Source organism: Halichoeres trimaculatus, unplaced genomic scaffold, assembly GCF_033239565.1.
Source record: "Halichoeres trimaculatus isolate MK-OKI-2021-1 unplaced genomic scaffold, fHalTri1.1 fHalTri1_scaffold_5, whole genome shotgun sequence".
In the NCBI taxonomy this organism is placed as follows: Eukaryota; Metazoa; Chordata; class Actinopteri; order Labriformes; family Labridae; genus Halichoeres; species Halichoeres trimaculatus.
Window position 1 is genome coordinate 19953957 of NW_027437183.1, and position 27936 is coordinate 19981892.

The following is a 27936-nucleotide window of genomic DNA, read 5'->3' on the forward strand; positions in this document are numbered from 1 at the left end:
GCTTGATAACTTGGCTAGCTCACTGCTATACAGTCTCTGAAATCCACGGGAACAGATCAGTTTTTCTTGAGGCAGAATCTGGACTGAAATATTACAAAAGCAGAAAATATATCATAAAGATTTCCATTTGACATACATAGTGGAAATGAGGCATTCTGGATGATGAAAGAGACACATCGCTGCAGTAGCACTGGGGATCACAGGGGCAGCATGGTGCAGAGTAGCTGATAATTTAAAGCGAACCATCCAAATACAACAAACAAAACCTTAGTAACATAAACTGATGCAGTTGTTGTATTGAAAGTGATGTTCATTGTCCAGAATCAGTATCACAGTTGGAAAATACTTTCTTCATCCAGGGTGTAAATTTGGCAAACCAGAAGATTTCTCCATCCGTATATGTTGTGATACATTTAGCAGCTGCTCAGTCAACAACACTGCCAATAATTTTCCCTTTTTCTTTGTAATCATTACTTCTTCCACTGTCATCATGTTTGATGTTTAAACAGCCATCGTAAGGTAAAAGATGAGAGGCAGAGTGAGGGCTGCGACAGTTATTTTGTAAAAAAACAAACACTTCAGTTTTTAATCATTAAAGGAAGAAGAAATGAGCCGTTACAGTCCACACAGACTCACTGTGATCACGGAAGACAGAACAAAAGGTCAAAGTCACTGTTTTTAGTGCCCTGACAAATTTCTGTTGGAGAAATTTACATTTAATGAGTGCTCAGTATCTCTTTACTGTCACTAAAGGATTAGTTCACTGTTTTTTTTCTTTGGTTATATGTTAGCGCTGTGTTTTAACACAATGAGGTGAAAGAAATCAGTTGTAGTAAAGTAAAACAGGAAATGGGAGGCATATGTCATGTGCATGCAATGTAATGTGTATGAATACCAAAGACTAAACAAATAAAAATGATTTTCATAAATTGAAATGAGACACTATGCATCCAGCCAAATCATTTTAACAGAGTATGAAGGTGCTCACAGAGTGCAAAACATTCCAAATTCTAACTTTTATGAGTCTGGCACTAAAGAGCAGCAACTTATTTTATATTCTTTTATAAAGCACTAAAAGAGGCCGTTTGAGCCTGGCAGGCAGCATAAGAAGGGAGACATATGGAAGCATAAACAAGAAGAGGCGTTATCTCCCATAGAAGTAGAAAACAAACTGTCAGGAGAGATTGCCTTTTTTACCTCTTAGTGCCTTGTGACAGATAACCAGCCCCATCCAGCAGCTGATTTCTGAGTGTTTGTGGAGAGGCAGAGCAGTAGATGCTGATCAGCACCAGAGGCCAACCAGCAGATAGCTCTGTGTATGCCATTGGTGGCTGGTGGCATTTTCCTCGCCTGTGCGCCTGCCTTTTTGACCCCTCTGCACCTCACAAACAGCCCTCCACCCACATGCATCGCCTCTCCCTTCCTCCTCCTCCAGCCATAACGCTCTATCTAGCCTGTGGCCTTCTCCTCACTCCCCTCCTCCTCCCCATACCCACTAAGCTTTTGCCTGGCGGGTCCCTGGAGCCCGCCCTCACCCCGACCCCACACCCCGTGCCCCCACCGCTCCTCGCACCTTCAAAACCATCATACTGTAAAGCCTGAAGCACTTACAGATAAGGAGACCCCAGAAATCAAGCGGGCCCGGCAGCAGAGCAGATTGAGAGTCAGAGCTCAGCACCCAGGAGGTGCCCAGAGGCTACACATGCTGCAGATAGCACCGCCGGATAGCCAGAGAGGGAGCCAGACAACAGAAAACTTCCTGCCCTCGTTACTGGACTTTCCTGTGCTCCAACAAACCCCCCACGCCCCCACACAACCAAGCCCCCTCCACCTCCAACTCTGGCCTTTCTCCCTCTCTCTGAATCCTTCGCCTCTCAGATAAAGAGAGGGCCTTGTTCCCTGCCGACTCAAACTGACAGCTCGAGCCAAAGGGCTCCACAAGCTTTTTTGGAAGGTCTTGTTTGTTTTCATCCATCTGTGAGTATGCGGCCGCTGGGGAATAGGAATGTGACATGTTCTATTAAAACAAAATCAAAAACAGAAAAAAAAAATCGCACACAGATCAAGGTCTTTTGAAACGCAGCTTTGTTGGGCGCTTTAACTGCAGTCCTTTGAGGCAGATTAAGGATGACAAACCATTTATAGTTGTTTTGTTTGTCGGGATGATTGCTTCCAAGCTGCAATAAGAACTGCCATATGCCACTCATCAGCTAAAAGTAGCACACTTTAAAGAATGTTCCTCTTATGAGCTCCCCTTTAAGCAAAGGACATAAAGGACGACCGCTGTCTCTATTACCCAGAGACTAGACACATCACTGAAACAATGGGAGGGGAAGAGCACAAATTTACGGTTTGAAAACGCACTGGGGCAAGGCAACAGATGCTTTCAAGGGATAAAAATAGTCCAGCTCTGACAATCTGAGAGCTATTGTATGTTTAAAAGGATTGGGCTGACATTTTCTGAGGCATAACTGAAGACACCTCTTGGGCACATTTTACTGGAACAATACGACAAAAACCATCTCACTGACTTACGTTAATGTACAGTCATCCGCTTCCACAAATCATAAGCTGTGGGTGCTCCAGAGGGTGTAAATGTACATACATTGCTGTGATGGGAAGAAAATGTATTTATTGCGTGGATACAGGCGCCTTTAAAAAGCTTTTAGGCATATTATCATATGTGAGAGAGGGATCCTCCACTGACAGTCACTGGAAGAAGACATAAAACTCTGACAGCAAAACTGCAGCAGCAGCGGTGACCGGCGCTGATCGATGCCAATAAAACAAGGCCCTTTTCTCCAAGGTAGCGCAGGACACCTTCCTGCAATTTAATCAGTCAGTCAGCCAGAATTAATGTTCCTAATATCATGATTTCTCCATTACTCTATTTAACATAATTAAAATGTCGAGCGCCGGGGCCATAAAGCGGGTCGTTGGAGATTGTAATTCTGCCGTAAAGCTATGAAGCATGAAAATGCCACTTACCGAGTAGCCGCGGCCTGACAGCGAGTGAGTGGAACTCTGTAGGGAGAAAGAGGAGAACAGGGATGACCTTTAAGGAGCGTTTCACTCGCTGACACAGACATGATGAAGCAGCGCCGCTTTAATATCAATATTCACGTTAACCTTTTACCCGCCCTGCCATGTAACCCAGGCCTGAACACATCACTTCCATACATCCTGGACTCCACCATGGAGACATCTGAGCAGCACTGGCTCTAGAAACAATCAAGTGAGACTGGAAGACCCAATGATTGTCAGCTGTACTGGAAATACTCTACAGAAAAACCTTAACTACTTTAATAAATGTAAATATGCATTTTGCAATTGAATGGAGTATGTCTCAAGCCATGGTGTCCATAAAGTCTCTTCACATTTAAACAGAGTTGATAGATAGATAGATAGATAGATAGATAGATAGATAGATAGATAGATAGATAGATAGATAGATAGATAGATAGATAGATAGATAGATAGATAGATAGATAGATAGATAGAAAGAAAGAAAGATAGATACTTTAACAGTTTAATATGTGGAAACTGTTACAAAATGAGGATTAGATAATGTCATTTTTTCGCTAATTCAATGGGAGAACTTGTTATGTAGGAGGACACTGAAAGGTTTGTCATACACGATCAGTGTTTTCCTCAGATGTCCTCAGTTGTCCCTGTCGCCGTTAATTTCTTCTGGCAAGCACAAACTGAGGCACATGACGGTGGATCTCTTTCATACTAACTTCTGTAGTTTCACTGAGTCTACATATTCAATTTTGTTTCAATAAACCACGTTATACATTGTCTCTTTTCTTGAGGAGTAGCCATTTTTTAGTGGGTTCATTTAAGGCCCAGTTTATGCAACATTTCAACGCTTAAAAAAATCGCTGTAATATGCATGCCAGGCCTGTAGTTTGTGATACAACTGTCTTTTTGAAGCCCTCTGCCAAAGTACAGGTGGGCTGATCATCTGGGGTTAATAGTGAATGTTTGCTGATCACAGAAGTTGTGCATATTTTGTTGAAAGGCAGTCAGCAGATTCAGCAGTACAAGCATATAACAGCAGTCTACCATTGTTTCAATTGTTGCAAATTAAGTTGCCACACTGGAATCGTTATGTGCAAAGTGGAGAGTGATGCTTTCCACTGAAAACTCCAGCTTGCTGTTTACACAGCAATGGTGGCCACAGCGTTCCAGAAAAATTCTACCCTGGAGGCGGTTTTCTAAAGTTTCAGTTTTCGGTTGGCTAAAATGCCGTCTACAGAGAAACAAGAGGCCGAAATGCAAACATTCAGCCTTACACTGTTTTATGCTAATGGCCCCTAAAGGCTGATTTCTGCTTGATGCATCTGCGCAGCTTCGTGCGGAAGAATGACGTCATCTTGCACCATGCCCCCTTGCGCAGTCCTTTTCATGCAGAAAATCTTAACGCCTCGCACACTTGAAAATTTCTAACCTAATGGGCAGAGATGCGGGGACAAGATGGCAGAAGTGGTTGAAGTGCAGAAATACAGGCATCTGTATGACTCTTCACACAGAGATCACTGTGACAACAGAGAAATAAATAATTCATGGCCTGAAACTGCGACCACCCTCAGCAGAGACGAGAAATTGGTTAAAAAACCTGGAAAAATCTGCGGGACAGACATGTCATGTTGTAAACAAAGCTAAACTTATTTGTCTCTTGATTAGTACTCTGGTAGAAGTACGTTTGTGATACGCCGCCCCCTGCAGTTTAAGAATGGACACCAACAGACGCCGTGTGGGATGTTAAAAAGCACAAAAGCCTCACGCGGATCTTGTGCGTCACGTTCGTAAGGAAAGCACAACATAGCCTTAATTGTACCCCTTTTAATTGACAGGATACCTGAAATATACAAATGCAGTGTGATTAAAAACGTCAATGATTACTGAGTACATAGAAAAGATCTGATTGAAAAATCTCAATTGCCTCTATAATATATTATTTACATTATAAAAAGGCTTTAAGGACACCCTGGACATTATTTAAACATTAATATATCAAAGATATTTCAAAAATGACAGACCTTTGCTCTGACTTCTTCTTCAGAAAGACTGAACTATGCTACTTTGTATCTAAATATAAAGATTTCCAGCTCTCAATTCAACATTAATCACCACATTGAAGTGAATCCATCACCTTCATCCCTCCAGAAACAGCTCAGCTATCCTGCTGGCTAATTACATTTCCTTTCCTTTGTACTTTTGTGATTATGGAGAAAAAATCAAGATGATACACTAAATGTTTGGTATCCTTTGCAAACGAGAAGTCAAAAAAATCACAATTCAACCACCTAACATGTAAAACTGTGTACTTCCACCATACATGTCCCCCAAGATGCACTTATTGTATTTTGTCATTATTTTGTTGGAGCTTTTTTCAAACCAGAGTCTGGCACATCCAGGAACAAAACAAAATGTTCTTTGTTATGTTCTATCAGGCCCTTTGTGCTGGGGATAAATATCTCTTTATGCATTTAGGGAGATGTTTTGGCCCATCAAACACCTCCTGTGTTTTCTAATGCGGTCCTCTAAATGCTGAACAAAAGCAGGATGGAGGCTGAAAACGCTGGGTTTTGTTCTGTTCTCTGGCTCTGTCTGTCAGCGCTCAGCACGAATACCAATCTCCAAATCCCTCCCTCCACTTCCACTTTTCACTTCTTTTATTCCTCTGTCTAGATTGGCAATTTCTCCCCCCCTGGTCTCTGGAGGGGACTTTTCTGCTAGACCAATTTCATCCATAGGTCCACCTTCAATCCAAACGACCTCCCCCACACCTTCACCACCGCTGCCTCCCTTGTTTTGCACCCTCCCAAAACCCCTCATCCATTCTCCCACACCTGCTCTAGGCCTCAGCCCTCATCAACGCCTGTGTGCCCCTCTGATTCGCAGGACGGCTCCCGCGGTGACGATTAGGGGGGAGTCCCGCCGCGAACCGGAAAGCAGGCTCTGCGGGAATCGAAAAGGCCATTCCCGCTCTGCTCCATCACAACGGTGACCAGAGAGTAGGCCAGAGAGCAGAGCAGAGCAGAGGAAGAGCTGCACAGAAGGCTAAAGCTTTGGGTACAAAAGGGCCAAAAGTGTGTTTGAGTGAGAATGCTGCCTGTTGTCTGTGTGTATGCATGTTGAGAGTGCACTCAAATGTGTGTGTGTGTGTGTGTGTGTGTTTGTGTGTGGGTGCATATGTGCATAGGTGGTGGGAGGCCAAGGCCATTTAGAATTAGCCTTACTATGTAGAGTTCATTCAACTTGGAGCATTCTGAGTAGAAAGAGAGGCTTATTTAAATGATAATGAGGGACAATCCATTGGATTTAGTGCCGGTGAGGGGAGGAAAAGAGGGGAGGGAAAGGGGGATCCATTAAAACGCCAGCGGTTCATAAGCCATAGGGTCGGCATCCAGCTAAACACTCTCTCTTAAAAGCCATTATACATGGCTCTCAATGGATTTCTGCAGCGCTTAGGACTTCAAAAGGATTTAAGAACCCGCCCCAGAGAGGGAGTGTGGGGGAGGGAGGAGGATGAGTGTATGTGAGTGTGAGTGTGTGTGTGTGTGTGTGTGTGTGGTTATGGTGGTTGGCTGTGAGAGGGATGGGGCGGATGCTGTTGGCATTTAAGGGTTAACTAAACAGCCCTGGAGAAGAGAAATGTTGCTAAATCCACCCCCTAATCCTCCCCCCATTTCCATGCCCCCTCCTCCACTCCTCTCTCAGAAAAAAAGACAGAAAAATAGAAAAACATCGCGACAGGAGAGGAGGGGCCAGTCCATCTTCCACCACCCTAGACTGTTGGTTTTTTGTCATGGCAATGGGTGGGCCAATCAGCACACATGGAAGCGTGATGAGGAGGGTGGGCAGGAATGTCAGGTAGGTGGGTGGGTCCCGCTGCAAGTGGGTGGTTGTGGGTGGGCACAGGAGGGTGTTAGAAGCCCTGAGAGTACCATAACTGCCACCTTCTGCTCTGCAGGACACAGATGCAGAGCAACCCACCACCCCCCTCCTTCTCCAACCCCACATTTCCCTAATCCCTGTGTGGCTTAGTGCCGGGGCCCTGCTGCACCGCAGGCACAATTACCTAGTCAAAATAAACAGATAAAGACCCAACCATGGCAATGAACAAACAGCATCCCCTGCAATTTTTTTTTACCCCCTGCTCCCAAATTGATGCATGACTGTTTTCACAGGCGGGCACGTCCACATGTCGCATTTGTCTCCATTTCCTTTGGCGGTAAGACAAGAGAAATCCATTTTACTCGTTGCATACGCGGCATCATTAGTTAAGAGCTCTTAAAGCTGGGGAGCCACTTTGATGTGTTGGAGCGTGTTTTACGAAAATTAGCAGGGCTCTCAGTGCGGTGGTGGAGATTACATGGGGCTGAAAAATAAGAAGAGGGGGGCTCTGACTCATGATGAGGAGGAATCTGTGTGTGCCATGTTCAGGCCTCTGCTAAGTGATGTTTAATATAGAAACCAGCAGAGAGAAGGACACACAAAGACACATAGACAGAGAGGAAGAGACTTGGAGAAGGCAGAAGCAAAGACAGGCAGGAGGAGAGAGATGCAGAGATGTGGATGCCGTGGCTACAACGATCAGCGTCTGTGCACCATTTATTTGGCAGCAGATTAGAGAGACATGCCATATCTAACACCGTCGGCGATTACAGCGTGCAATTTTCAACAGTGCCCCCCACCTCATCCCCATCGCTACACCGCAACCACCGCCACTTCCACCCTCCCCCTCTTCTTCTGTGCCCCCCTCCTTCTCCGTACTTGTCGTATATCCCTGTCAGAGCTGTCAACCGTCTTCGCTCTTTTATCTGACAAGCCCGCCTCTTCCTCCTGACTTTTTCATTAAAAGACAGCCTTTTACACAAATTCAAGAGAAATGGTACGGGAAGAAGGGGAGGGGGGCAGTGCACAAGAGACATGGAGCAGAAAAGCTTAGAGAAAAGAGGATGAAGATGGAAAAAATTAGGCTGGATGACTTTTTTTTATTCATCAGGCTTTATTTTCAATTGAAACGCTGAATAGCTTAAAACAATGTATTTAATAAGTTCATTAAAATCTTTCTCGTTCCATCATTTTACCCCTGCTGGAAAAGGAAGCAGCATATTTCCCTTCCTCTTCTTTCTCTCTCCGTGGCTCGGCTCTTGCTTTCGTCAGCTAAATGAGCAGTCTGATTGAATTTAGTTTAGTTTGGGAGGCCTGCTTGACAGGCATTAGTTAGGAAGCATATTTCTACATTCATTTAAAATGAGCCGCTTGGGATTTTGCATAAATTCTCATTACTTCCCCTGTATCTAAATTGCATTATTTCATCCCTTATGCTGAACCAATGCCTGGCCTCCATTTTCCTTTGCCACCTACTCATCCTCTAAATGGGCTGGCATATGGGCGCTGGCGCAGCGATAATTGGAGCACTTTCTTTAACTCATTCCATTCTGGGGTCAGCAGGGTCAACCCACACCTGGCTGCACACGTTAGGTCATGTCTACATTTAACCATGCCACGCTTTAAATAATGCCAGGCCAGCTAGGTGATGCTGTGTGACCAGTTTAATCATTTCCTGTCCATGTGCTGCCAGCCAGCCAGCCAGCCTTTCCTAACGCAGAGGGGATTTATGAGGCGATAGCTGGAAACAGCAGGAGCTACTGAACCGGCTGCCCTCTGATCTCAGCCTCAATGTTGCCGTCGTCCGCCTGTTCTATTTATCCTACCTCAGGGGTCCCCTCTTTTGCACTGTGAAAGTGGATAGCTTGGTTCTCGGCAGGGGGTCTTTAAAAAGGGGAAAGGTCTTGTTCTGAAACTCACCTCACTGAGCTGCTCCTTGGAGTTGCTCCTGTGCGGTCGGCTGAGCTCCTGCACCGTCTCCTCCTCGCTGACTTTGACCGGACGTAGAGCCAGAGGTTTGATCTGCAGGGAGGAAAGAGAGGAACATCTTTAAACCATGTTCACAACCAAGCACTACACCCAGAGATACAGGGAGATGGTATGTTAAAGACTTTAAACAGCATGAGGTATAACTCTTAAGGTGTAGACATTACACTGACTGCACATTTATAAACTGTTCTAACCTCTTAAGACCCTGTGTCGACGTGCGTGGACATTACATTTCTGCCCCTCAGGCTCATGATACTTCATTTTTTGAAACTTTGACCGATTGGCCACATTCAGGGACACTGCCCACATCATCTTTTGGTGAAATCACATCATTATAACCATTTTAGTAACCCCCCCCCGATATTTAGGTTCAGTAACACTACTAACAATGGATTAATAGAGAACGTACAATAACTAAGTTTAATTATACTTATTTGGTCTTACTTATCCCAAATAGCAAGGTGAATAAAAATTTGCACAACAGACAAAAGCTCGGGTCTTAAGAGGTTTAAGTGTACTACAACAATCTTGCATGGAGCTGAATGTACCTTATAATATTTCTCACCACTTTGCTTGTGTGGTTGATGTGTTCTCAAATCACAATGAAGTGGATAGGGAAAGAACATAACATGGACTGAACTCAGGTAAAAACTACAGAAATGTTCTCCACATGTTGTATATAATGGTTTGTTTATAGTTTTCTGTGGCTGAGCAGGAGTTTATTATAAACAGAACACCACGGACCAGATTTGACAATCTTTTTTTAACATTTTTTTCACTGAAGAAAGCCACAAAATGTAGGAACAGAGAGAGTTATACACGTGAGTGTTGCGAGTTTCTCCTTTTCCAACATACATGTCCACTGAGCTTGATTTGTTACAAAATTATTCACAAAGAGCTCTATGTGTGCAAAAGATGCTGAGAGGGGAACACAGAGAAAAAACAAAAAAGTAAATATCACTTGGACAGTTCATTTTATGTCAAAAGTTCAGACAACACAAAACTGCCTTAGCTCCAACTGACAGTCAGTGGGCCATGCATCTTCTATTCTAAACCTGAGGAAAAGGCAAAGTTGATGTGGTGTCCCGCAGCACAGTGTCAGTTCGTGCTTTGGCTAAATGCAAACTAGAACTGGCTGTAGCAAAAACACCTGCTACCAAAACCTCCACCTGTTACCACTCATACCAGTCAGCAACATGATCACAGCTGCAACCGTTCAGTAAAAGATCCAACTGTGACTGTGTTTAACTGAAGCCATGCAGGTTCGGGTTTCTGTTTGAAATCCACTGATTCAGAGGACTGAATTTTGATCAGTGCACCAGTCAGTGTTGTCCATTTTCATTCCTGGCCACACTCTGAGTGAACAATACCATGTCTGTAATTCAAACCTACATTCAAGCTTGGATATGTGACAGGTGCTTTGTGTTCTGTGCTCACTTGGTCTGCACAAAGTGGGGATAATTTAATGTTGCTGAACAAACATAATTTACATCTGATGCCATAGACAACTCCAATCACTCAGTGCTTGGGCACATTTACTAGCTTAACCTCTGAACTCAGTTGCTTCATGTGATGATAGCATACAGTTGAGTTCTTCTGATACAGTTTTAGGATATCTGGGCGACCAACTGTTATTTTTAGCCACTGCAAGAAAACGTAACAATAGCATTGAAGTAAGCAATTTACATTCATGGTAAATATGTGAACCTGCAGACATTTGTCAACAAAGTTTTCACCAGATCAGCTTATGGACTCTGGAAATTTCTTATTTATACTGTGGTTTACTTCTTTTGGTTCACAGTTCAGGCCTTAAAGGCACAGTCACACTGGCCATCCGTTCCATGCCCAAGCACCCCCAAAACTTTAAGTCCAGTTTGTTTGGCCAGTGTGGTCACTCCGTACCATGCACAGACTCAGTACACTTGTTTAGCTTTGGCACACTTAGAAGAGGTGTGCTTCAGCATGGTACACTTCATGCACGAGCACAAGGATGATGTACGCAACAGGACGTGACGTAAAATCCACAACATACCATCGCTGCAACTGCTTATGCATGGAGAAAGGTTACATGAAAATCATAGAGGGTTGTGTCAGACCAAAAAGACATAAGCCAAAAGGTAACTAAAGTCGGAACCATTTTCTCTGTGTTCTCCATTGTGCTGACTCTGATGTGACTGCGCTTTTTGTGAAGAGACGCTTCATAATGACGTAGGCGGGCCATGAGTGTGTCGTATTACAACGTGATGGGTGCAATTACGCTTAAGTCTGGTTCATATTGGATGAATGTGATTGGGGACCGTACCAGCCATCTGGGGAATTGTGCTGGGGGGAAGGCAATTGAGATTAATAACGGCACGGTTCAGATGGCCATTGTGATGGTGTCCTGAGAAATCCATTTTGATAATGCTACTTGGGCTAAAAATGGAAACCAAAACAATATCACAACCAGAACTCGCCCTTATTTTTATAAGTAGTAGTTTTGGGCCTATTCCTTTGTAGAGGATAGAGGCAGCAAATAGAGCAGGAAACTAATAGAGTGTGAGAGAATGACATGCAGAAGAGGGACCTCAGGCTGGAAGCAAGCGTATGCCGCCCAAGACATGGACAGGACTTCAACCACTGGGCAAGGCCCGTTCCCAGGACCAGAGCTCTCGTAGATAGACCAAAAAAGGTCTCAGCAGGAGTGTGATGAAAAGGAAAAAGATGTTTGGTAAAATTTTGTGAAGACAGACACTGTCACCTTTCCAATTTGACTTCACAAAGAAAAAGTTACAACAAGTGAAGAAAATCAAATGCGGCGACAACAAATAGCGTATCAGCAGCTAAAGTGTGCAAATGCCATTATCATCCATCATCCTTCCATGTCATAGTAACCCTAATACAAACACGCATGGCTTGTTTTATTGCAGGCCATCAAGACCTGCACTTGGAATGAGACCAAAATCTCTGCCAGATGGGAGGTTGGCGAGCACAGCAAGGAAGACACTGTGCTGGGCCAGCACCAGCCAATCACAGTATCCCGTGCTGCCTCCCCACCTTGGAGTACAGTGGTGATGGCCGCAGGGTGTAATCCATTTGACGAGCAGTTTGTGTGTTGCAGCTCCCCCGGAGGCAGGCGTAGTTTGCTGGCCTCGTTCTCCTGATCTCCGCTGTAATTTAAGCAGATCACTGCTACAATTAACCTTTCCCGGTAAATATCAATTATGGCCCCCGGCTGGGCTAGAATTAAAAGGGTCATCAGCTAATCTGACAGGTCCTGTACGCTGCCACCTGGCTGGGAGAGAGGGAGGGAGGGAAAGCCGGCAGAGAGAGTGTTTGTCTACCCCCGTGCCCACCAGCTCACATGCCAAGTAGACACAATTCCCTTTTAATTACCCTGCTGCCGCCAGGGCTAGCATGCTGATTGGCCAAGGGGCATTAGCAGTGTGCTGAGGTCAACAGTGACAGGACGAGGGTGAGTGTAAGAGCGGCGAGAGTGTTGGAGAAGAGGGGGGAGTCACCGCTGAGCAATCAGGGTGTAGAGATGGAAGGAAGAGAAAGCTGCAGGTGGGCCTAATCAGGTTTGACTTCCACCTCTCCCCGCCTCTCCCACTGCCTCCCTCACGCTCTCTCGACTAGCTGTCAGCCTAATCACTCCTTGAATCTCAAAATAGATGGTGGCCTTTTTGATTTCCTCCTTTCAAGGAGAGCACGAAGAGAGCAACCCTCCTTGGCGGGCAGGCGAGCATGGCGGAAGAGACGGTGCGTTAGAGTACAGTCAGCGTCACGTCGCTGTCAAGTGGAGCCGTTGATTACTTTGTTTACCCAGCATCAGCGTTGCTGACAAATTCCTGTAGGCTCCAAAAGTGTTTCTGTCTCCTCTGAGGTCTGCGGCTACATTACCCAGTCAGCAATCAACTCGGCTATTGATCAGAGCGCAGCATCTAATTAGCCGCCTAGGTTAATGATGCAACGAGCTAAGACCGTTCCCTGAGCCGCTGTTCGACGGGACAGGAGAGCAATTGATCCAGGCAGGGTTTCACCAACTCTGACAAAAGATTGGCAACCCCGACTGCCTGTGATTAAGGCAGGGACTAATTTCCTGTCTGGGGAGGTGTTTAATTGGCCCTAAGCTCTCAACTGTACAGCTCTCATGTGTTGTTTTTCCTTTTGTGTACTCATTAATGTTAAAGGCCGAGTTGCTGCGCTGGAGGGCGGAGCTAATGGTCTCTACTGAGTTGTGTCTGGTGGCAAACGTGGACACAGTTCAAGGTCATAATGCCTTTCCACTATTCTTGAGCTAATGCCTTTGTGATGCATTCTGGGTAGCCCAGTGGGGACAGTTCTTCCCCACCTGGCGTTCAGAAGAGTTCTAGTTTTCGTGTGGACTTGGGTTTGTTTACTTTGAAGCCTTGACTGATGCAGTATTCAGCCAAGGTTAATCAGGTTGACGCAGCACGAGAATGTTGTTAATCTGTGTGTTTGTAGGACGGTTTGACTTAAGAGGACAGACAGAAAAAACATAGCTGAGTGGGGCCTGTGTTTTACATGAATAATGTACTGGAAATTAGCTCCATTAGTCTCGGTATTGAACATGTCTGCAGTCCGTCTCTGGAGGCTGCCGCTCTGTGCTCTTTAATTATCTTCAAAGGGCCCTCCAGCATCTTAATTTCCCCCCAAGTTGAGTAGAGCCGACTTGGGTCTGCTCATTTATACCACTATAACCCTGGGTGCAGTCATGAGCCCGCCTGCTTGGAAAAGGCCAGCCGAAGCATCGAAAGAGACAGTAGTGGTTAACATCAGCTCATGCTAGGCTTGGTTAACTTTCCCTTTACTTTCACTTCCTCGCCCTCCATGCAGCGTCGATCAATCTGTAGCCTGTCAGCGGGGAGCTGGCTGCAGGATGGCGGGTGAGGCTTTGTTGTCCTGCTCCTTTGATCCTCCTCTCTTTACCTTGCAGGGGGTTTTAGGGGGCCATCGGATGGCTGCACAGTCTCCAACCCTTTTCCTCCTTGAATAAAAGAAGCCTCAGGTCCTGACCTCGCTTTTCTTCCCTTTGCTCTTCCCCTCTCCTCTTTGTAGCCTGCCGTCACCTGTCAACAGCGCTCAGGGAGGCTGTGCCTCAGCCTTGTCCCAGTGTCAATCCTTATTACCCTACGATCGTGGACCTTGCCCCCTGCCTGCCACTTTTTTTTCTGGCGGCCTTGATGCTCTTCTGCTCTACACTACCAAGCTCAAATCTGCTCTCAAGGCTTCCCAGACTCAAGGCGAGGAGGAAACAAGGGGCATTACAGGGAAGGGAGGGCTGGAAAGGACGGATACAGATCCTTCCTCTAATTTGCTCTGAAAAGTGTCCTACGCAGAGGACCCTCACCCCCATTAACCCAGCGACAGGCTGCTACCGCTGCTAAGGGAGGCATCAGCAATGTGTTTGTGTGTACATGTGCTTGTGTGTGTGTGTGTGTGTGTGTGTGTGTGTATGTGTGTGTGTGTGTGTGTGTGTGTGTGTGTGTGTGTGTGTGTGTGTGTGTGTGTGAGGGGGCCCGGTGGTGCGGCAGGCGGAGGCACCTCAGTGCTCAGTGCCGGGCTCCGGCACCGGCTCAATCTATCGGCTCATTATCCCCCCCGCCCAGGCTGGGGTGCAGACAAGTGCACTTTAGGGCCACAGGCCAAATTGATTCATCTGCCTTCATTTTCTTCAGACTCAGAAGTGGCAGCTGCTCGGAGGCAGGGGGAAGGAGCTTTAAGATTGTGAGAGACGCAGACAGGAGAGACTGAGGGAGAGAAAGAGAGGGTCTACGATAGACTGAGATGAAGGGAAGAGCCACCGAGAGAAGGAGAAGGAGGTGCTTCCAGCTTTGTTCCTCATCCATGTCTCATTTCACTTTTCCTCCCTCCTCTCTCCATCTCTCACTTTACAACACCGGTGACACCTCCCTCCCCTGGAATTGCTATCAAGACATGCACTCACTCCCCCACCAAGTCCCAAGTTGGAAATTAGCCCAAGGACAAGCCAGTGGATTTACTACAGGGAGAGCAAATGGATTTTTGCTTTTATTTTGACGAGTCCCAGTGTATCCATTACGCCTTTTAATCATACATTATTCATAAAGCACGCCTTATAATAAATGACCACATAAAAGAGGTACACATATTATACACGGCCTAAAATGCCCCCATAACTCTCTCCCCTAGTGCACTCAGAACTGCATCACATTTGTAATATGGTTCACAAATATGGGTCTGTGAAATCACAGCAAGATGGTGTTTCTATTCCGAGCAGTGACTCTTGATGACAGTCTCAAGATTAAAAGCAACACTCTCGTACAAATGAGATCGTAAGGGAACAAATTAGAGGGCATGACCTATTAACTGTCCAGCACGTGACTGCTGCCTGAAACTGCAGTGTATGATTTTACAGAGTGTAAAGCTAACAGGGGTGGCCACATTGCCCGCCCCGCACTGCAGCAAAGCAGTCAACCTTTAAGGGAAGCCGCTTACTCGACCTGATTCCAGGCCAACAGGGACCTCAGGAGATGCCTGAGTGTCCCGCAGGGCTCCGTCTGGAACAGATGAACTGGGGAGAGGAGCACTCCCTTTGGGCCCCGGGTCTCTCCAATCACTCTCACCACACGCCTCCTGGGAGAGTGAAGAACAAGGCGAAAGAGGAGGAAGAGGGGGGTGGGGGAGGGGAATGCACCTGCTTCCAAATTCGAACCTATCCCTCAGCACCTGTCCCGGGGGTTCACTGACAACTGCAACAGACAGACGCACACACACCTCACCTGTCAGCCATGACCATAGGAACAGAATCTGCCTTGCACTGATAAGCACGAGGCCTTACAGCAGGAGCACCCCAGCCTCCTCCTCTCCCTCCCTACACCCACTCCAAGGCAAGCATTTCTCAGAGCAACCAACAACAATTAGGACGATGATGTCAAAATGCTAATGATGTTATTGGAAGGAGAGCTGAGCAGAAAGAGAGCGATGCTGAGGATCTGCATTTTGCTCTTCATCGCTGGTGCCAACATTATGCAGATCTCCCTCCTCGCTTGTTGCTCTGCAAGTAACACACAGCTTTGATTTTTTTTTTTTTTTTTTGCGTACACTATTAGCCCTGAAAGCAGTGAGTGCATTTTGCACAAGGTTTATGCACGCTAACACACAAAATTCAAATGGCGTTCACTTTAGAGGTTGCACTCTAATTTTTTACTATCTCGACATGATTATTTGCAAGTCAAAGTTTGCTTTGGCTTTCAAAAAGGAGGGCGCATTCAAATGTGCAGTGGAAAAAAAAACAAAAAAAACTTCAGGTTGTGGTACACGCTGCTGAACATGCCACATTTGCCTTAGTGGTCAGAAAGGATTCAGAGAGAGAAGCTGATTTATTCATCCTTTTCAAGTGTGCTCTGCTGTACCTCTTAACTCTGTAATGATCCCAGCAGACTGTCAGTCACAGAGAGCATCGTCAGACTAATAGGAAGGCATGGGAGTAAATATGAATTATATCAGATCTAGTGCACAAATGTGGCAAATATATAAATCAAAGAGAAAAACAGAAATGTGATTCAGTCATTTGAATGCACAGCACAAATGCTAATCTCAGTCTGCCTTAAATTAGCATGATAGCTTTTCCATAAGATAAATAAATAAATAACACATTTTTTTTTATTATTATTCATGCTGTTTGCACATCTCACAATCTTATTGGCATCACATACCCCTGATTCTCTAACCAGGAAGTGCCACAGACACTTTCAAATTAATGAGAAAAGCTGCTGTAGAATGAAAATAATTGAATGCCAATTGTTCAAAAGCTCAAGTTGAGAGATTGTAGCTTAAATTTAATTAGGTGAGCAGCAAATTAATTCCTGGCTGAATGTGAAATATCTTAAAAGATGAGGAATTTGAATATTGAGAACAGCACAAGTTGCCAGAGAGGGAAAAACATTTTCAGGGGAGAGTAGGTGGTTCTTACAGATTCTGAACTCAGGCTGCTGCTTTTGGCTCTTTTGCTTCTGTACATGTGTTACAAGATTAAACCCCAGAGCTCAGCCGGCGCACCAAATCTTCAAACTTTTACAAACCTAATGCTACACTTAAACCAAATGATTGATTGTATCTTCAGTCATCTGAAAGTGTGAGATAAATTGTGTATTTTTTTTTTTTTTTAGTACAACTCAACGCTGTGACAATAATAACTCCAGGTATGCGTCATCAATCACAGATCCTGCAACTGTGTCTCATGGAAACAGTTTATCAGTTATAACTCTCAACTCCTCAGATGGATGGTGATAACGCTGGCGTAAACACCCTTATCAGCTGATAAGAGTCTGTCGTTGGGTCAGATCAGAGGTGCAGAATGATTGGAGAATGACAGAATGTCTGACTTCACTCAGAAACATTAACAACACAGGTTGGCTAATGCTGAAGAAAACACTACTCTTGGTGAACATGAACAGATGAAGGTCACACAACACAACTTAGGAAAAAGCGCAAGGATTTTAAAACACTGCAAGATATGAAAAAGCACAAAAGGTGCCTAAATTGGCAAGTAAAATCTTCAAATTTTCTTTTTCTTCAAAATATGAGTAATGTCTAAACACAAGGCACTTAACCAGAATTATATTAGTACTCGGTCTGCATTTTATTTTTTAAAATTCTTTGAAAGCCACTCCGTCACCATTTTTGTCTTTTGATATCTTGAAATCAGATGTTTTTTTTGGTCTTTTCAGGTAAATGTGGCTCATATTATGTATTAAAAGACTTTTTTTTTTTAACAAAAAAATAAGGCAAAACTTGCTTAGATATCAGTTTTTGCAGTAAAAAATAATGACTGCTATTTCATAAGAAGCATTTTAGGTTACATTTAGAGAAGAATAACTTCTTCCAGAGCCTATATAGTCATGTTTCCTCACATGATGAGGAACATTATTCTGGCTTTGACACACTTTTCACGGCCAGTTAAGTTCATCATTGACTGCTCTTGTGTGTGCTTGTGTGTATTTGTGTGTGTGTTTAAGTTACTGATCCCCAACCCAAAGACTTAGCTTATTCTAAACTGCTGCAACACCATTAATTATTTCTTGACACTTAAAATTGATCCTATTAGCAGTTAAAAAAATAACATTCTTGGAAGTGTAACATTCACACTCTATCCCGCGACTGAACTCGATAACTTTGTCACCCTCACACGTACTTCAAGAAATGTTTAATTTCCTCTAATGTAATCTGAAATAATTATCAGATGAGGCTGACGCACACCCCGCAAAAAGGCCCCTTTTAACAAGTCCACAAAACACCCACACACACCTTAAAGCGAGCTATCATTCACTGCGACATAATTAAAACACCGAAGATGAGATTGTGGAGTAAAGGAAATGAGCAAGTGATGAAAAAAAGTGTTAGATGAAGAAGAGGCTGAAAGTTCCATTCAGTCTAACTTTAGACTGTGTTCTTCAATCAGGTAGGGAAATGGCTCTTTAATGGAGCGTCTGAGTAAAGTCGTGCTGTGCTTCCTAATCAATATGCTGAAGTCTGAGTACTTACTGACTGAATGAGCAACTGACCAGTGACCAACTGCAGAAGAAACACTGAAACAGAAAGAATATTTGTTGCTCCTTTGTTAGGAAGAGTTTCTTTTTTCAAACACTAAAAATAGGAAAGATACTTGTTTACCTTTTGTTTTTACAAGACATTCAACAAATACAGATGTTCTGTTCAGTTAATTCTTAGCATAGTGATTCATCAATCCATCCATTATCTCCCACTTTTCCAATTTTGAGTCGTAGGGGATATTGAGCTTTTCCAGGCTATCATTGGTCCAGAGGACGGGTGCACGTTGGGCGCCACCAGCAGATCAGGCATGTCAACTCTAAATGCACATTTTCATTGTATAATCATACTAAACATGCCAATAAAACTGCACTTTTAAAATGACTACATCCATACCAGCTTAATTCAGCATGAACCACACTTGCAAATAAAGCATTAGAGTGGGGCTGTAAGCTTTCCACATAACGTGTCAGAAATCTGTGAAATGGCACCACAGTCTCATTCCTCAGAAATATAATTTATTGGGATTTTGAAAGTTTTGTTAATTTTTCATTTTTAAGAGGATTTTTTTATACGTTTGAAAAACCTTAAATTAGAAATACTCTGTCAGTAAACACAGCAGGAGAAGAGTAGTCAACAGGAACTGTCCGTAAGCAAAAAGCTGAACGTTCAGTCGTCTTTCTCATTAAGGGTAATAAAACTATACAGTGCATTACTGAAACTACAACACTGACAGAATTTAAAGTTTTGATCAAACGTGTAAAAATGTCTGATCTGAAGCTGTGAATGCTGACTGTAATGTTTGAAAATGTGAATTCTACAAAATTGGATATTGTTCAACGGTTTGTTGCTTATCTCCATGTCGATTTAACTTCCATATTTTATTATATAATTTAATCTTTTTTAGTAAATTTGATAGTTGTAGTATCTTTATCCCAACTTTGTGTATTAATCTTTAAAGGTCTAACAAGGGACAGGGGTTGTAAATTAACGATGGCTAGATGCCTGTATGAACAGCATGTACTTTGCATATTTTATATAGTTGTGTTTTGTGTATTTGTCTGTGTTAAAACAAAAAATAAGGTCAAATAGACAAATGGGATGTGATTTAAGAGTTTAGAAAATATCTCAACTGCAGCTTTTTGAATGTTGAATTTTGCAATAAAAAGGCCAAGACTGCTAAGCTAAGAGGTCAAAAGTAATTGCATATTAGATTAAAACGAAGTACTTCAAGCTAACACGTTAGCTTAGAGTACAAGTATAGTCAACAAGTTACTACATATCTGCATATTTCTTGAAGTGAGACAGTAATAACTTTAAATTTAAACAGTAAAAAAAAAAAATCAAGGACTTTATTTCTCAAAAAAAAAAAAAAAAAAAAAAAACACTGTGAAGCTGCATGCTGCCTCAATGAAAGGGTTTTCAAACAACACTGATGTGGCAGAGCAGTATTTATTTGAACATTTTGAACATGCCGTTAATGATGTGATTTAGTATGAATCTGTATCAAAAACGAGCTTTTAACCGATTTTCTTTTTTACCTGTATCACAGCCTTAATCATATTTAACACCAACAACCAAGTACAAAACAGGCTCTACCAGGATGAACCTGGCATCAGATCAGGACCTGGAACACTGTGTCCTGCGTTACACTGTAAACAGTGAAGCAATGAAAATAAACACTTCCACATGGTCTCATGATGAAATAGTTCACATTGCTTTTGTAGAGATAAGACATGAACAAAAACCCTCTGTGTCACTCCAGGGCTCAGCTCCATGTACGAAGGCGCTTCAATCTTGACATCACTTGTATTGGCCTAAGAGACTCCCGTGGTGATGGAACCTGGTAGTTCATTTCTGTGTGCTGAATTAATCTGTAAGACTTGGTGAGGAGCTGAGGCATGAAATCAGAGAAGAGAGAGAAAGTTTAGAAGAAAGAGACAGAAACGGGCAAATTTATTTTTCTGAGAGAGCAATGAGGTCTAGGCGAGGAGTCAGGAGGTAGTTTGCAGTCGGAGAGCGAAAAGGAGAGACCGGGAGAGACAGCCAGAGTGCTCTGGGCTTTTTAATAGGAGGCAGATGCAACACATGTAATGAATCAGCTTCGGCTCGACGCGGCTTTCCTCTGATGTCTGAGCACCCGTCCTGCCCTTGAAAAACTTCTGGGACGTTATCTCATGCCTGCACAGCACACACTGCCAATGAATTTCAGAGGAAGTGTTATGTGCTGGGTGAGGGAGGGGGGTATGAGGTAGTTGAAGTATGTGTTCATACTCGTGCATCTGCGTTCGTGTCTATGTGCTGTAAAGGCGCTTCGACATAAATATCAGACATATACAACTCGTACTGTATATTTGCAGTATATTGTCAGTTGAGTTGGTGGAAAAATTAAAATTTAACATGCAAACGTGACCTCAAGTTCAGCAGCTCTATTCTGAGCACGCCAACCAGGAAGTCTGAGGCCCCACAGTGGTCCTGAAAGTCAGCAGAGCTCAGTAAAGTGCAGCAAAGCACATGCACGAGCAGAATACAAATCAATTTACAAAATCATCACATCCAGCTGAGCAAAAAGTTGATGGAGAGGGCACCAGAGGAAAGTCCAAATGTAGATGTCTTCGATCTGTTAAACCTTTCATAGCACTTTGTTCTGACCTCCAGGACAAGTATGAATTAACAACTGCATCTACACTGACTGTTTTAGGGATTCTGACATCTAGTAAGGCTGTGCAAAAGTCCAATAAACCTTAGTAGTTTCTTAGTCTGTTAAAGTTAGTTGAAAAAATGTGTGATTGAGCCACACTAAAGGTACCAGCTGGCTTATAATTGTAGGCTTTCATTTGGTGTTTACATTCACCGTGATTTTGTGGCTGCACTAGTCTCCAAAGGGCACATCTTTGTGACCTTTTTGATTTTGTGATTGGTTTTATTTTAGCTCAAGATGTTAGCTCACAGGCTGGTTTATTTTGCTGGCTTACCGTGGTGTTTCAGTTCAGACTGTGCTTTTCTAGAAATAAAAAGTCTAAATGTCTTGTCTTAAAGTCTTTAAAAGACGTGGGTGTCATTGCCTTGGGTTAAATTTTCAGTTTTGGTGAATAGTTTTGTTAGCAAGCTGGCACAGAAGAGTTTTAAGTGTTAACTACTTTCAATCGCTGTTGGGTTATTTTCAAGAAGTTCAAGTAAAACAAGATGACTTCACTAGTTAAAGGCCCTGGGAAGCCTTTAAAGGTGATCTTGAAACAGTCTAACTTGGGGCGTGGATGGTCTAGGGTTCTGCGTCGGGCCCTATAAGGTTCATCATGAAGTGGGTGGCCTAGGTTTGTATCTAGTCTCTGTCCTGTTATTCCTCACTCTCACCCTGTTCCCTACTCTATTCACTTTCCTTCCCTCTCTAATTAAAGGAATCAAAAGCCAGAAAAAATAATTTTGAAAAAAAAAATAAAATGTGTCCATACTTTTATATGTTGGTCCCATACTCCACAATATAAAATGAAATTATCAGTGCCAAAACTGGATATCTATAAATTGTATTTTTTTCCAAGCAGACCTTATGTCTCTTAGATAATATATTGCCAGCCGGAAAAGTTAAGCAGTGAAAAGTTTATTGACCAAGTTAGAGGCAGGTTCAGTCCATTTTCAAAGACAATATAAAAACGGATTTCTCAGATTCATTTTGTGGTGGACACTTGAGCTAGACTGTCACGGATAGCTATGGTCTGTTCAAACTTGAGAGTCTATCAATAAAATAATGAGTGAGGTTGCATTAGCTCTGCTTGGTGAGGTTGGAGTCGGTAGATGAGCACTAATAGGACACAACCAGGATTCACTAACATTGCACATCAAGGACACATCTTAGAGCACCAGGCTGTGAGGAACACCAAACAGAGTCTGCTCATCAATAAACTAAAATCTGAGTTAACCAAGTTTTGTTGTTGTCACGTTCAAACAAAAGAGCTACGTAACTACAACTAGATACATTACCTTGACGCTTTGCATCCTTGGAAAAGTTGTATTGAACAAAGTCAAGTAGTGTTAAAGAAAAGATCTGCTCTTCAATCATTTGCTTCAAAACACAATGACATTGGGTGATGGTGCTCATGGGAAACTGAAAAACACTATCAAGTCCAGCCACAGGTGTGACTACAATCAACACAAAATGTTGTGTTAATTTTGTATGGATATTAGTTTTATGTTTATTTTTATGTATTTCATGGTACATTTCTCCTGTCAGGAAGATAGCTTTTTCTTGAACTTGGATGTTATATTTAAAATGCACAGAAATATGAATGTAGGAAATACAAATAGAACATTTTGTGGTTTACATTTGTAAATGTAACGTAACAGTGAGTCAACTCATGCTAAATGAGCTCAAAAATAAAGCGTCTTGGCACAGTCCTCCTCCTCACAATCCCTTTTGGCCAAGTCCTTTTTTCCAGGGAAAGGATCACTGCTCTTTTGACTTGCAGCAAATTGGTAGATTGGTAGCGCATCACACTGCCGTCACACAGGCTTTTATCTATCTCCATGTGCAGGCCTGCATAAGGAATGTTTTAAATCCCTATAAGCCCAGATGCAGAAAGCGTGCAGCTCGTGCACCTGACAGGCAAATATATGAAGACAGCCAAGAATAATGGGAGGCCAGGAGAAGGAAGAGGAGACAGAGAAGGAAAGAAGAGAAGAAAGAGAGACCAATAAGACACTGACACTGTTAGTGTGAGACAAGGATCGCTGGGACCTTCAGAGTGGAGATCGGTGGAGAGACTGAGCTACTACACGGGAGGCTTCCTCTCCGTCATTTGGGTGTTCGGTTGTGATATCTGCCTCTTTGCTGTCATTTCCATCACACCTTCTTGGACAAGAAGAGAACGGTTTGTGGAAAAGATCGAGGAGGAGGCAAAGAGGGAGGGATGAGATGACTCCAAAGCTTTGCGTTGGTATGGAAATCAGGTCTTGGAGAAAAAAGGGAATGATGAAAAGCAGATGGGATCAGTGGCTGACATGACAGCATGGAGCCTAGAGAGCACAGATCTACCGCTTGTGCAATTACATGGCTGCATTTGCATCTATATGATCCCTCAAAATGCTGTCATGTGCAGGGATTTGAGCCTCGCTATCTGTGAGCACGCGTGTGAGTCGGTGTATTTGAGCACAGTCCCAACATTAGATGATCCGACAGGCGCTGCTTGTCGAGATGAACGCTACATAAAATGAGGACGCAGTTGGCAGAAGAGGATCATGTCCATTGTGTTAATAGGGATAATAGTGATTTAATAAGCTTACAGGCAGATTCAACGTGCATTCTAATTGGCAGCCCCCTTCAGATGAAGCTGCTTCCTGTAACCCGCCCCCCATGACTGGAAACACATGGAGTGGTTCAAGGGATCAACTACATTTAACTGAAAATCTGCTTGTTTAGAGTTCAGGAAGCTAACATGACTCATGGAGATGGTGGTTTGATCTTAGATTACGATGCTTATTATTGTAAGGAGAGAAAGTGATGCTATATGCAGTCATACCTAGATAATTTTGAGATACAAAAACCAAACTAGAAAAGCACTCAGGGAGTGCTGACCTCTGCCAAGCATATTGTGATTGTCATGCAACACTTTAGTCCTACTTTAATGTTATACTCCCTTTCAGCAGACTGTCTGATACAATTTGGTGTTAGTTGTAGGTTTGTACGATAATTTGTTACCTGACAGTGTTGAAAATTGTGATGACCCAGTACATATTTCATATTCTAGATCTTAGTGTCCAGCATATTTCCAGGATGTGGATCGTACTTTTACATCTGTTAGAAATTATGGTGACCTTGTCTTGTATTGTTTTGCAAAGCACTCCAACCATTTATTGTGGAGTTCTATACACATATGGTGAAAACACCCCTATCTTAAAATGACAAAGAATCCTTTAAAAAAGTCCTGGATCCAGACAATGATCCCAATCACCTCCAAAATTTAATCGTTTCTTATTTGTCCCATTTTGAACATTTCCTGAAAATTTCACCCAGATCTGTTCATTAGTTTTTGAGTTATGTTGTTCACAGACAAACAAACGGACGGGAAACTCTCCCAAAACTTTCCCAAAAACATAACCTCTTTGGCGGAGGTAATTATGTCCTTTAAAAAATTCCATCATATTTACAAAAAAAGGTGTAATTTTTTTTCACTTGCTTTTTGTCATTTTCCCCAAACAGAGAAAACTACATAGCTACATCAGCTCCTACTCCAACACAGGCTACCTTTAATGCTGCCGTGGAGATAGCATCTCATATTAAGGGCATGAAGAAAACCAAAGTTGACCCACATTCACAACTTGCCGTCTCACTGCTGTGGCTGCCCGTGTTTGTGCCTGTCGTGCCGCGCTTCCAGCAGCGAACACTCATATGTTACAGTATCCAGGCTGACACTCCGCCACTTCCAGCACCCCCCAGAAAAAACTCAATATGTCACTTCTGCCTCCTTCATGTGTAGGGGCTTTGTTTGGGCTTGTATTTGTGTATCGTGTACACGGGCCACTGTAGCAGCACCACTTGATGGCAGCAACATGCCCTGGCAGGGAAAAGTGTACACACATGTACAGTGGTAGAAAACACAATGTCTACAGTATTAAAATGACTGCTACAGCATACTGCGCAGAGTAGGAGAAGGAGCTGAGAGGTGAATTTTAAAATGACAGGAGGAGATTGGGCAGCTAATTGTCTTGTGGAGCGGCCCGGGCGACCTTGGCAGGGTGAGAAGTCAGGGGCTTTTGCTTCCCAGGGCACAACACTGCCAGGGTAATTGTGCCACGATCTTGACCTCGCATTGCTTAAACCCGCCCTCCATTCCTCCTCTGTCTACCCCTCTGTCTTTCTTTAACTGTCTCTTTCCCTCGCTGAGGCTGAAGAGGGGCAGGGATCTGCTCTCCGCTCTAATGATGTCAGCTCCCCAGAGGTGGCATCTGTCTGCTGAATCTCAACAGCTAGCCTTCAAAGTCTCAGCCTGGCTTCAGGGCTGGAGGGAAGCCTCAAGGATGGTGGAGGAGGTTTTGTCCACTAGACTCCACAACCACAACCCAAACAACTGGCATAAACAAAAATACTGACAGGGTAGAGTCTGGGTACTGTCAAAGCACTTCCAACAGCCAAAACACAACATTCAGGGTTAGGGGGAGTGAAGACGAGTTCACCATGCAGACATAAAATAAGAGGATGTGAATTAAAGATCAGTAAAAACTTCTTGGAGTGTCAAAAGCAAAAGGAGTTGAAGAAGTCCTTTACAGATGTATAGATCAAATATTGAAAATACACATGTAGGAGTCAGAATCTTAAAACCCTTCGGTAACCTCTCTTTTTGACAGTTCAAGCTGATTTTAACATCTTACAGAGGAGGGAGATCGTCCATGCTGCTGATACAGTTTAACTTCAACTTAGTAGTTTACGATAAAGATGACTGTTCAATACTCAAATATGGAGCATAAGAATACTGGGGGAAAGTATTAAAAATGGCACTGCTAAATTGGTGCACCTTGCTTGCTTCTCTGAGGCTCATTTTCTTGGTAAAATAAGATAAAATAATTAGACAAAATAAAAATCTTCTATTTTATTCTGATAAACTGATTGAATTTCTGTAAGATAAAGCAATTTTTATGTATTTATTTTTTTAATGTAACTATCAAGATGCATCAGATATACTTAACCTCCATTTAACATTAAAACTTTGAAAAAACATTAAAACTTTGTTTTGTCTAAAGTTGACCGGGGGGGGGGGGGGGGGGGGGGGGGGGGACTGTATGAATTAGACAGTAAAAAAGTAAAAGCAGACATTGTGTGGCATCTAATGTACGGTTTTATTCTCACTGTGTGCTGATGATGCATTGGTTCGTATGTGTAACTGCAAAATTAACTGACACTTTTTGAACTTAAACGCACTGTGATAAGCAGTACATTAAAGTATCGTATAATACTGAATAATAACTTGGTAGCATAGCTTCACAAGGTGTTTTGAATCAGCTCCCGGAGAACTTGCCATGTTTGTTTTGGTGTTTTTCCACCTCTGCATCTGTCGAAACAGATCCACAAGTTCTATCTTGGACCACATTCAGGTAGCCAATCAGCACAGGGCCTCATTGTCAGCACATCCCACCCACTCTATCGGCAGGGAAACTGATGCTTGGAAGACTTAGTTTTTTTTTATTATTATTTGGCAAGTAAATTCCACACCTGGCCTGAAAATGAAACATAGAGCTATAAAAAGAGTTTTGGTGATAATCAAATGATTTGGTTTACTAACATGAATGAACAAAGAGAAATTGGTAACCGAGGCAGGGCAAAAGAAATCTAGTTAAGTAACTGAGAATGTTTTGAGAACTTTAATGAAATTGCTAATAGAAGAGGACAAGACAAGAGATTATAGCCTATAGGACTACAGTACATGGGCACACAGTTTAACCCTAATCCAGAACAGCACACCATACCTCAGAGCGTTGTTGGTCCGACACCGTAACCTGTGGAGACAACTATCTTTTATGTAGGCATTTCAGTACATCCGCAGTGACTTACATTTGGCTCCTACACTACATTCGGACAATGGAGTCTTAGATGTGTGTGTGTGTGTGTGTGTGTGTGTGTATGTGTGTGTGATTGATCTGCCCCACGGCTTGTCTGGTGCTGTTGAACTAGGATTATCTTTTATTCAAATCACAGCAGACATCACCTGCCAGCCGGCCTGCCTTCAATCCACAGAGACCACGCTCAGCCTTAAATCAATAGCGAAGCAGAGGGAGTTAGAGAGAAAGAAAGAGCAATAGAAGAGGAGGTCTGATTCTTCTTGACATTTACCTGGGCTGTGCTCTGTCTACAACAGAGCAAAACCTGGGTCAGACAACCCCAGCCCTAGATTGTTGCTTACACTCTGCTGCAACAGGAAGGTCCTGTGTGTAAAACCAGTGTCTCCTGACCTGTAACAAACGACTTTGGATGCATTTCTTTTTTTTAAGTCCAGTTCTTTTTTCAGTCAACATACGTCTGACTGAATGCTGAATTCCATGACGTGAACTGTTTGACATTTTGCCAAATGAAGGACTAAAATAAGCTTCTCATATGACTCTTATGTCAAATAAGTGGAAGCTTGTCTGACTTAAAGTTTAAAACAAACTTACCACAAGTAAATTTCATCAAAGAGAAGGAAGTGGAGCTAAGTTACACAAAGCTATAAAGCAGCCGCACTGTGAACAAAACAGCTCCCTACTGACCTCGCTCTGCCTCTATGTCCACCATTAACCCTCTGTGATTTCTATCACACTGCTGTGCACTGCATTTCTGCTAGAACCATTGTCACACAGATAGGAGATACAATAAAATTGCCTGTCTACTTGACCTTCCGTGGATGGAAAGGCTTTTTATCCTCCCCTTTTTCATTCTTTCGGCACCATTTTATATTGTAGCAGCTGCAAGGCCACAGACCATGTCTGTCTTGTATTTCAGTGTTGAGCGAAGTTACTTTGATTTGGACATCTTAATGCAATAAA

General features: G+C 43.2%; 1 protein-coding gene across 15 annotated transcripts in view; it reads right to left on the bottom strand.

Moving 5' to 3' along the window:
- Window positions 1-27936, bottom strand: part of fbrsl1 (fibrosin-like 1) — a 531917-nt gene that overhangs the window by 174743 nt on the left and 329238 nt on the right. For 13 of the 15 annotated variants that reach the window (XM_074669463.1, XM_074669460.1, XM_074669461.1 and 10 more), the window contains 2 exons: window positions 8827-8928; window positions 2989-3024 (listed from right to left, as the gene is read on the bottom strand). In XM_074669463.1, the coding sequence (XP_074525564.1) occupies window positions 2989-3024; window positions 8827-8928 (138 nt within the window). The remainder of the gene's footprint in view (window positions 1-2988; window positions 3025-8826; window positions 8929-27936) is intronic. The other 2 variants (XM_074669455.1, XM_074669454.1) reach the window with 1 other exon arrangement.